The sequence below is a fragment of the Micromesistius poutassou genome (assembly GCF_964030765.1).
Source record: "Micromesistius poutassou genome assembly, contig: SCAFFOLD_3233, whole genome shotgun sequence".
Lineage (NCBI taxonomy): Eukaryota > Metazoa > Chordata > Actinopteri > Gadiformes > Gadidae > Micromesistius > Micromesistius poutassou.
Window position 1 is genome coordinate 26,898 of NW_028178005.1, and position 11,791 is coordinate 38,688.

General features: G+C 50.9%; 1 protein-coding gene across 1 annotated transcript in view; it reads left to right on the plus strand.

Annotated features, from left to right (window-relative positions):
• LOC311374870 (ankyrin-1-like) overlaps positions 1-5,949 on the plus strand; it is a gene marked incomplete at both ends in the record, with an annotated part of 31,939 nt that extends 25,990 nt beyond the window's left edge. The window contains 2 exons of the mRNA XM_084490621.1: positions 4,584-5,256; positions 5,601-5,949. Coding sequence (XP_084346747.1) covers positions 4,584-5,256; positions 5,601-5,949 — 1,022 coding nt within the window. The remainder of the gene's footprint in view (positions 1-4,583; positions 5,257-5,600) is intronic.
• Between the last annotated feature and the right edge of the window lie 5,842 nt (positions 5,950-11,791).

Genomic DNA, 11,791 nt, shown 5'->3' on the forward strand with positions numbered 1-11,791 from the left:
CCTCAGTATTAACCACTTGTCCATTCAAAGCTTTATATATTCTAATCATTTGATTGGGAATAGTCCATAGATATCTTAAGGGATAGTCCATAGATATCTAAAGGGATAGTCCAAAGTTATCTAAAGGGATAGTCCATCAATATCTTAAGGGATAGTCCATAGATATCTTAAGGGATAGTTCATAGTTATCTAAAGGGATGGTTCAGAGTTATTTAAAAAGATAGTCCATAGTTATCTGAAGGGATAGTCCATAGATATGTAAAGGGATAGTCAATAGTTATCTAAAGGGATAGTCCATCGATATCTAAAGGGATAGTCCATAGATAACTAAATATAATAGTCCAGAGTTATATAAAGAAGTGGTCCAGAGTTATTTAAAGGACTGGTCCAGAGTTATTTAAAGTGTGACGACACACAAGTGTAGTTTGGTGAGTTGGCTGCCATCTGCAGTTTAAAACACGCTGAACCCTTCTTTCTGCTTGGTATACATGGGGAAAACCCTGCTTTTATCACAGCGTAAGAAGATCTACGTTAGAGGAACATGTACTGTATCTCCATGACCAACATGTCCCTTTCAGAGAGGCTCTCCTCCACCTCCTCTGAATGTATAGTACATGACATGAACTAGCCAGTGTATTTATCTAGCTATTGAAATTAATTCCCACTATGAGTTCGGAAACAACCCTGATCTTCCTGGATTTTAACCTAAATCATGAGTTTGTTTACTATGAACAGGATGACTTGCACCCAATAATTCTAGGTAAATATAGTAGACCTCCAGCTCCAGCTCTCTGCCTGCCATGCATGGGCCCTCAGTGAGTTCCTCGGGGCGGACCGTCTGTATGTCCTTCTGGAGGGGTCCGTGGTTCCTTCCTGAGACTGACTGTCGCTGTGTTTCCTCTCGACTTGTCATCTGCAGCCCGGTCGCCCTTCTCTACCTCCTACTCACTCCTCCTCCTCCTCTCCGAACTCTGACCTCATGCTGACCTCATATTGACCTCTGACCCATATCTCTCTGTCTTTACGTTAAGACTACCACTAGTAGCATTTTTTTATACTCTTGAAAATCACACTTTTTTCTTCTTTTTTTTTTTTTTACTGTAAGCTCTGTGAGCAAATCCCTTCACACAGATTATATACCCAGAACCCACCTGGGGGTGGAGGTGTCCCTCGCTCCCCCCTCTCTCTCTCTCTCTCTCTCTCTCTCTCTCTCTGGCTCTCTGTTGATTTATTCAATTATTTTGAATTCTTCTGTCCTCCTGTTTCCTTTGTTGTGTACGCATATGTTTTCTTCTATCTTTTTCTGTCTCCTCTTCCTTTTACATCCCTCTCTCCCTGACCTCCTGCATGTCTGACTGCGCACGAGAGCTTGAGTTTCCCCCCTCATACGTTTGCATGGTGACACCGAAATGAGGGCAGGAGTTTGCAAAATGGGCTTCTGGGAAATGAAGTCCTTAAACCTTTGCATTGGCACCCAGCGTTGCATGAGCGAGCCTGGGGTACTGGCTAGGCATGCGTACCTGGAAATGACCTGAGAGCATGTCTCCTGTGTATCGCTCCTATACACGGATAAAGAGAAGAAAAGGCTTCAACCTTTTTCAGAACTGGAAACCGTGACTGTGTTCATGTATGAATGTTTCTACCTGAATGTCCCTCCATGACTCTATATCTGTGTGTGTATTTGACAGTGGGCTCAGTGTTTCTACTGTTTTACAGTCATCTTCAATGTTGTACGTATCAATGTGTCTCCCTGTGTTACTGTTTTCCTATATCTCTGTTGTCTCAATGTGTCAGTATCTGTACGTCTATTTCTAAGTCTCACGGTACATTTACATGGGAGTTCATGTTGTGTTCCTGTGTTTAGCTTCCTCATACGATGCCCAGACTCTCCGTTCTCATCCTCCATCTCATACCCACAACTTGTAACATCTTTGACATCTACAAACGTCCTCCTCGGACCCAAAGCACAAATTGAAGACAAAAATTTCTCACAATCCCAAAATGCATTTTTTTTTCTCACAAACAAGGTAAATATTTAGTAGTGGGAGTTTTGTTGTCAGGGTCGTTTATAAAAGGTGTATTTGTATTGAGTCATCCTGGATACCCAGTTCCAATACTGCACATGCTTTATGCAGGAAAGCAGCGACGTACAAGGGTCCCGATTTAGTTTTATAGTTAATATAGCAGCCTTCCTAGGCCTGTACTCTGAGCCCAGGTCTGGGTGTATTCAAAGAGGGTGGTGAAGTGGCATGTGGATTGGTGGGATTATTTTAAACCATGATCCGTAAAGGAAACCCTTGGACAGCCCTTCCAAACCACCATGTTGTTGTGGCTTTGGTCATGTGAGTCAAACCAACAGGGAATTGGACTTTAGTACAAAATAGTTATTTCTGCACTTTCTATATCAAACACCTTCTTGATATGGAATATTGTAACCACATTATTTATGATTTCTGTTTCCATTTTCCCTTGTGTAGCTGATGATATGAATAGTCTAATGTTGACAGGACACTGGCTACCCTCAGCCAGACAGATTACTGAAGGTTAAGGAGCATGAGATGTCACTATCAGTTGCATCATACATTATAACAGCAGGAGAGAAGCATTCAATATTTATGACTAGCCTGAAATCATCAATCCATTAATTTGACGTAAAGCAGTAGGAACTTTCTATGTTGTGCTGCAGAGTAAAGCTAGCTACTGGTGTGCTGTATAGTTCACCTGGGGCGTCCTGCTAACGTTCCTCTGCTCAGGGAAAGCAGGTCAAGGTCTCCTGCTGGCCCTCATATCAGATGCAGCCTCAGCAGTAGAGTCGCTGCCAGCCCCACTCAGGTTACGCCCACCGGGCCTTTAAACACTTTGGACACCACAAGAAATATGCTCTCCCCTCTCTCTCTCTCTCTCTCTCTCTCTCTCTCTCTCTCTCTCTCCCCCTCCCCCATGTCTCCCCCTCATCTGGAATACACACCCACGTGGTCACACTGACAGTAGACACCGCAGCCCCTTTTCCATGTCCCCTCCGTGTCATTTGCTGCACCAACTCTCACAGTAGACATGAGGTCCCTACTCTTCACTGAACACATGGTTGTTCAATGTGACTTTGGGAAAATAAATTAGCCGATTTTCTTTGCTCCAGACTGAAACCTAAGTCAATATCATATATATATATATATATATATATATATATATATATATATACTGTATATAATATATACACATCTAAAAGGCCACACATTGAGAGACTCTCCCTTCTTGAATGGTTTCCATGTCGATCTGTCGGTCCGCTCCCCCACATGGAGCCCGGGACGTGTGATCTCTTGTTCTTCAGGAGGTTTAGAGGCGTGGTAGGAGTCGCCTGAGTCCACCAGACTGACCGCCCAAAACATCCGAAAGGGATTGAAAAAAAACTATGTTTGTGAATATGTGTCAATCATGGGTCTGTGTGTGTCTGCATTTGGGTTCTATTTACACTTCCGGGGAAATACCTGTTATGGGTTCATGAAGTATGAGTCAGTGGTTTGCAGTTTGTTAGAAATTTGCCTGCAAGCATGCTAACCAGCCTGGTTAATAATATCCTCCTGCCTGTCTCTGAATGAAATTATAATACTGCGACATGCATGGGTGTGTGTGTGCGCGTGCGTACCTTCGTACGCGTGTGTGCTTGAGGAAGAAAACTGGAATGAGAAAGAAACAACCTGTGAGTTCACGGCATGGGTATGTCTCCCCCTGCTGGACAGGTGCGTGTCCCAGCCCTAACATAGCGGCAGAGGCAAGAACTTCCTGTCCTTCTTCCTACAGGGGGCAGTGTGCAGCGCAGCTTCAGACACAGCCAGACACGCATTCTCACTTTCTCTCTAATCACTATTTTTGGTTTTATGTTTTATATTTTCTCTCCCCCTCTCTCTCTCCCCTCCCCCTCTCTCTCCCTCCCCCCTTTCTCTCCCCCTCTCCCCCTCTCTATATCTCTCTCTCCTCTCCCCCTCTCTCTCTCTCCTCCCCCTCTCCCCCTCACGTCTCCCTGGCTGTGTCTGCTGCTGCTAACTGTCAGCGCTGGCTGTGATCTGGCTTGACAATCCTTCTTAGAGCGTAACCAATTACTGAGATCAGACCACAGGAGCAGCACCAACTCACAGTGAGAACACCGGATCCTGCGATTGGTCTTTGCAATTTGGGGCCAAGCGAGGTGACTCATGAGATCCTCTGGTGCTCATTTGAGCACAACAATCTCTGCAAGCCTGTGTTCTGGTGCTGTCCCTGTGCAGCTGGTTTGAGTGTTTGGTTACTCATCCACTTCCGCCTTCTGCTCCCTCTATCCTGAGCTTCCTGCACCTTTTACTTCAGCCATGTTTGTCTCTCCCCCCTTCCCCCCTTCCCCCCTTCCCTGCTCCCCCCTGCCCATTGTGTCCTCCTGGGCAAACCCCCCCCCCCCCTGCCCATGTGCAGGGGCACCCCCACCCCCGCCCCCCAACACACCCACCACAGCGCCCCGCCCCACTCGCGGGGGTGGTCCCGGTGCCCGGGGGGGGTAAGGTGTGGCGGGCAGGGGGGCCCATGTCAGTGTGCCTCTCTGTGTCTCGCTCCAGGTTATGGGCTGGTGCAGGACGAGCTCCTCTCACCGGCCTCCATGCAGTACAGCCTGCCCTCGCCGCTGGGCGCCGAGCCCTTCTGGCAGGAGGTCTCCAGCCTGGAGTGCGCGCCCATCGCCACCACCGAGGAAGACACGCTCATGGAGATGTCCGACGTGCAGGTGTGGCCCTCGGGCAACAGCCCCTCCCTGGTGGCCGTGGAGGACTCCTCGCTGGAGTGCAGCCACGCCGACGACTTGGAGGGCACGCCGGGCACGCCTCACGGGGGCCCCGGCCGGCCCCCCAGCCAGGCCAGCGGGGGCGGGGGCGGGGCGGGGCTGAGCCACGGCTCCATAGAGCTGGCCGAAGACGACTCGGAGATGGGCGTGGACTCGCTGAGCACGGCCACCGCCACGCCGGCCTCGCTGGGGGGCACCATCGCCGGCTTCAACGCCAACGGACTGAATCACGGTCAGGGGTCAGAGGTCAATTCGGAGGCTTTGGCGTTTGCGAGCATGAACAGCGAAGATGGAACCAGGGGAGGAGGAAGAGGAGGAGGAGGAGGAGGAAGAGAACAAGGAGCACCGGGCTCAGAGGAAGGGCTTTCTCTCGTTGCAGGACAGCAGAGGGTGTACGCGCGGCTGAGCGAGTCCCCGGGTCTGAGCAATGTTACGGATCGGAGCGCAGACAGGTGAGTCTGAGCACTGACATCTGACGGGCGGGCTGTCAAATGTCAACAGTCCTTCAGGCGGCCGGCGCCGCAGAGTGTAAATGATGTGACTGTAACTGTCTTAAACTCTTAGCACCTGTGAAGCAGCTCTCCTGGCTAGTGTGTTTATGACGGCTGATGAGTACAACAGTATGCTAGTGTGTTCCCCTGAAGGCTGTGCTGCAGGACCGTGCGAAACAGTGATCCGCCGTTGGTGTTTCTCAGCCATGCTATGAAACAGAACGCTTCCCTCCTTCGAATGCCGAATGTTGTCCGTGGTCGGACCCCCTGAAGCCTCCTCACCGTGCGCCCTGTCCCGTCCCCAGGTCAGGGAGTGGAGGAGGTGGATCTTTTCTGTCCTACCTGCAGGAGCAGACGGGGCCCGGCTGGATGCCCGTCACCGACCCCACCCAGGCCTGGGTGGGCACCCAGGCCCGGCCCCGGCAGGCCGTGGACGGCGTGGCGTCGGCGGTGCGGGACGTGAGGGACGCAGACCCAGTGCGCCTGTCCCAGGAGGCCCTGCTGCAGCCGGTGAGGGACATGGGCCACTCGGAGATCCTGAGGGGACACTTCAGAGGCACGCAGCCCTTTGAGAAGGGGCTGGGGTTCCCCCACCGGGTCCCGGACCTGAGGACCTGGGACGACGTCCGCCTCAGGGGCCAGGTGACTAACTGAGAGCGCATGCTGTAGAGCTAGAATACAAAGACCTTGATACACTGGCTGTGACATCGGCCAATCACAGAAACACAAGGAAGAATAGAGTGACGCAACACACAAGTAATGTATTGTGATTGGTTGAAATAAAAATGGGAATATCTAACCAGATGCTTGATGATAATGCCTATTGTGAAAACACAATAAGAATAGGCTTCCCAGATCTGGGCTGACTCCAGAATCACTACCATGACAATCGAAGTAATCGAAGTAAGTCCGGTCAAGGTCAGCACATGACCGGTGTTGCCATATGTTCCTACGGTGTTGAGCGCTGAAGCCCCACCTATAAACTTTGAATCAGTTGATGCTGACCTCTTTACAGTAAATAAGCAGCTGTACTTGTTTCATGTCTTTGGACACGGGTTTGTTTTGGTCCAGGGGCACTGGACCTTTTTCAGGAGCAGCAATCATTCTGTATTTATATACTGGTCTGGCACAGAGAACCTCCTCCATGCTGACTAGTAGTGGTCTTATATTAGTGGCTGTCTTCTGTCTCCCTGTTTAAAGGTTTATGTTACTTAATAAGGTTTATGTTCTTAATATTACAATATTACATTGGTAGCTTATTTACAAACAGTAATGCACACTTTTGGCACACACGCACACACACACACACACACACACACACACACACACACACACACACACACACACACACACACACACACACACACACACACACACACACACACACACACACACACACACACATACATACACACACAAACGCACACAAACACACCGGACCAGGCCCCAACATGGGCATCAACAATCACGTCTTGCCAAATATAGCAGACCTTCTCGCTGTCCCTCTCTGTAATGGGATCCCATCCTGAGCTGTCATGTGTTCCCACCCTGGCACAACGCACCGCACAGGACATGGCCACTGGAAAGCTCAAACGGCCGCGACCAGGGGTGTCTGTAGGGTTTGCTACCCCTACCCCTACCCCTACCCCTAATCCTAACCCTAAACCAAACCCTACCCCACCCCTACCCCTAACCCTTAACAAAACCCTTACCCTAAGCCTAACTCTACCCCTAACTACCCATGAGGAAATGTTTGTCTTTATCTAAATTCACTGAGTGGGACCACTGAGTTCCACTTTGCCACCACGGGGACTGGGGTGTGTGTGTACACATGTCTGCTAGTCCCATAAGCAGAGGGTGTGAGAGTGTGGAAGCAGCATCACCACTAGCTGCAGAGCACGCATATGGATATAGAACATCACTGGAGTGGGAGAGCGACAAAGGAGAGAGAGAGAGAGAGAGAGAGAGAGAGAGAGAGAGAGAGAGAGCGGGAGAGGGAGGAAGAGGGAGAGAGAGAGAAATAGTATCCTGCTTAGGTCGTGGCTGTCTGGATTTAGTGTCATGGGCTAGCCATTCCCCCCGACCAACTGGCAGAGGACAGGAGGGGCAGCAGAGACGAGGGCCCACTCTCATGGAATAGCTGCCTCAGCTGGAACCAGTGTTTGCTTTTCCACTAAACCACTGAAGAAGACCTGGGAGTACACTTTATCTACCACCATCACCACTCTCACGGATATAGATGGGAAACTGAGAGGTTGAGATCCCAGCTTGCACACAGGCCCAGGCAGGCTGTGAGGGACGTGGGTGTTGCTGCTGTCGTGAAGGAGGAAGGTTGGGTGTGTTGGATTGGTGAAGAGGAAGAGAAGGGGAGACGATGTGGGCCCTGGTGACGGAGCTGCTGTTCAGCCTGGTGCTGCTGGCCTTCCTGGTGATCAGCTGCCAGAATGTCCTCCACATCGCCAGCGGGGCCGTGCGCTCCGTGCTCTCCTACGTGCACGCTCAGCTTGACCGCCAGCTGGGGGAGGGGGAGGGGGTAGCCGACGAAGAGGAGAACGTGACCACCAGGGTGGTCCGCCGGCGAGTCATCCTCAAGGTACGACGGAGAGGAGAGACTGGCCCGGGGGGACGGAGCCCTGATCACTGAGATGTACAGATCTGACATGCACAGATCTGACGTGCACAGATGGGATGATTGACATGAAAGAGGTTTGAAAGGCATCGTGAAGGTTGAGGATGTGTTGTTTCTGTTTCTCCAAGAGGACAGGGTAGTGCAGGGTGTTTGTACGGGGGGGCCGATGTGAAGGTCTGGACGTGGTTTGGTTCTTGACAAGTTGAGGGGCGTGTTTCTGGCAATGAGCTGAAGGACCCTGCAGCCACAAAAAGACCAGGTGCTCCTAAAGGAAGTAGACGGAGCCGCTCCTGGAGCTGACCTCTGTAGTACAGAAGGTGGAGCGGCACTAAAGACGCCAGACTTATCCAGCTGGCAAATCCAGGTTCAGCCGTTCAAAGACGTTTTTTTGTTAACTGATTGGGTTTGCTAACATGTTATGCTTGAGTGAGAGTTTTTTAGTGCAGGAATGGATGCCAAACATGGCTTGGATTCTGAACCTATTTCTGATATTGGCATTTAACATAGATATTGAGATTGTGGCCAAGTTTCAGTCATTCTCCTGGCATTCACCAGTTTGCTCCATGGTTCCAGCAGAGATACTAAACCCTGTCGCTGGGGGGCTTAACTCAGACTATAAGCCCCTCTGCTGTCCTGCTGGAGGAGCTGATCGTATAAATAGAGGAGCAGTGTTCTGCTGAAATGTGAGTGTAATAACATCATGATGTGAGCCTCATTATCCACTGTTTAATCAGGCGAACGGCACAGAGGAGAGTATTAGGGGACTCCAGTGATCTCTATTGTTGGTTTAGCATGCTTCTCTGGAGCAGCCCCACACCTCACCCCTCTGTCTACTCACCCCCATGACGGCCACACCCCCACATGCTAGCAGGCACGGCCGCGGCGTGTAAATACGTACATTCATTACGTGACTATTTAAAGCACTCCTCATTCCAGAGCCCTGATCTGCATTGTGTGCTGAGGCATGTTGGCTCACATACACCAGCTCTATATAGCTCTATAACACACAGACACAGACACACACACACACACACACACACACACACACACACACACACATGCACACACACACACACGTTAGCATACATACATCAGCTCTGTATAGCTCTATAACACACACACACACACACACACACACACACACACACACACACACACACACACACACACGTATACATTAGCATACAGACATTAGCACACGTTGAGCATCTGAACTCATGGCCCTGTGGACCTGAGTGCATCCAGTGGAGGCCTCCACCCGGCCCCCTGAAGCTAGCCATCAGGATGTTCTCCGTGTCTGGACCTGGTCACTTAAAGTAGCGGCGGTGTGGTCAAAGCAGCCCCTAACCTGGTGCCTGTGTTGTTGTGTACAGGGCGATGAGGTGGAGGACCTCGCTGGGGAGCACGTCAGTGAGGAGCAGTTCACGGACGAACATGGAAACATCGTCACTAAGAAGGTTAGTTTTCTCTTGTGTCCTGACGACATGTCTGTGCTCATCTTCATCCTTTATCCTCTGCGGCTCACAACACAACCCTTACCTTTTTGTTATTCCATCTCTTCTTCCACTCTCTCCATGTTGCCACCTCCTTCTGCACCCCCCACTACTCATTCTCACCACCGGATGGGTGTGTGTGTGTGTGTGTGTGTGTGTGTGTGTGTGTGTGTTTGTGCGTGTGTGTGTGTGTGTGTGTGTGTGTGTGCGCGCATGCGTATTCGTATGCGTGTGCGTGTGGGTTCCTGTGCGTGTGTGTGTGTGTGTGTGTGTGTGTGTGTGTGTGCGTGTACTCGTGTCGGACATTGCGTGGCTGTGTGTGCGTTGGTCAGATTGTGCGCAAGGTCGTGCGCCGAGGGAAGGGGTCAGGTGAGGAGGGGGGTCAGGAGGGCAGCCTGGAGGGGTCTCTGGAGGACGCCAACGAGATGGAGGGCGACCTGGAGCAGTTCATGAACTACGCCGTCCTGGGTCGTGACATCACCAAGGTGGGCCACTGATCCACGCCCCCAGCGACCCCCTCCCCGGGACTCACTAACCCGGACCCCCTGGTCCCCAAGGACACCCCCTGCTGGGACTCCTGAGCTCCATGTAGGACCCTAGCATAGAGCGAGCCCAGAGGCGCCATGCCGCCCCCCAGTGTGTTTCTAATATTGTCCGTTCATTGTGTTTTTCTAAATTCATTATTCATTCTAATTAAACGTCAGCCAACCTTCAGTTTGGATTGATTGTGCGTTCAGGGGTCAAAGGGAAGAGCATGCGGTGAACATGGTTATAGATGTGGTGACGGTTACATAGAGCTTACAAAACACTTACAAAAGCAACGGTTCGAGTCTGACGATATTGTGTGCCAAGTGTAAGGTGTGAATGCTGAACCTCCTTTCCAACACCACCCATGAACCCTTTTCCAACACCACCCATCACCACCCACCACCCTCTTCCAACACAACCCATGAACCCTTTTTCAACACCATCCATGAACCCTTTTCAACACCATCCATGAACCCTTTTCCATTCCAGTTGCAGCCCCCCCTCCCCCCCATTTTCAACCTCTGCACCCAATCAGTTTTATTTATTATTTTGACCTCTTGTTGGAACCACAAGCCGACATTAAAAGCAGTCCCAGGGGTCACTAGTCCTGCAGTCTCCATACTGGGGAACTAGTCCTACAGTCTCCATACTGGGGAACTAGTCCTACAGTCTCCATGCTGGGCCTCTAGCCATGCTCATGGTGGATGGTGGACCATCTTGTTGTGTTCATGAAAGCCATGTCCTCTCTGACCGGAGAGCGTTTCCTCTGAGCTTCTAGTCCTAATGAGTCTTTTCGGTCGTTGCATGTAGTATGAGCCACACCAGCAGACCCCCTCATGTAACCGAACACCATCCAGAAATACTATAGTGTTTCTGATCAGGCTGGATGATTCACATTGAAAAGGTTTACCAGTTTTAAAGCCAATAAAAAGCGTCCTCAGAAAGTTAAGCTGGTCCACTAACTTCACCTGGCATCATTGAACAAAGACATTCTGGGCAAATACTACTGATCCCTGACTGCTTGATCCCAGAGATGTTGCTCATGACGTTTCCCTTCTTCTTCCTCCTCCCTGTCTCTCTCTCTCCCGCCCCTCCCATCCTCTCTGCCCTCGCTCGCCCGCCTTCCAACTCTCGCTGCACTCTGCCTCTGTGCTCTTCTTCCTCATTTGTCCGCCCCTCTCCCTTCCTCTTCCTTGTCTGTCCCCCCCCCTCCCTTCCTCTTCCTCTTCCTCATCTGTCCCCACTCCCTCCTCCTCCTCCTGCCAATGTGTCCTGCTTGCTTTTTTGTCCCCTCCCTTCTTGCCATTTCTCTTGGTTGAACCCCCCCCCCCGCCCCCTCCCTCCCGCCCCCTCCTCCCCCGACCTCACTAACCCCCCTCCCCCCCCCCCCCCCTCCCCTCTTCCCCTGCCTGTAGCCGGATATTATGGATGTGAAGAAAGGGGCTCAGATAGTGCAGTGTGCCACTCTGCGGCGGGTAAAGCAGTGAGGCAGACAGAGGGGCGGAGCCCTGCAGGTACCAGACCCCCCAGCCCCGCCCCCGGGCAGCTGTGGGCGGGGCTAGACATTTAATCCGCCTCCCCGGGTTAAATGCGGCTGCTGAATGTGCCATTGATGTGATGCTAATGGTATCATGCTAACATGTTTTATATGTGAACAGTGCTAACTAACTCAGTCCACCAATCAGCCATATATCTCTATCTATATATCTATATCTATATATATATCTCTCTGTTATAGTGAACACATGGTAAGGACTAATATCAATCAACACAAGTCCACAAGTCCACATTATGCTGCTTACATTCTCAATACTTATTTAGCACTGTAGCTTGCCATTTCTATAGA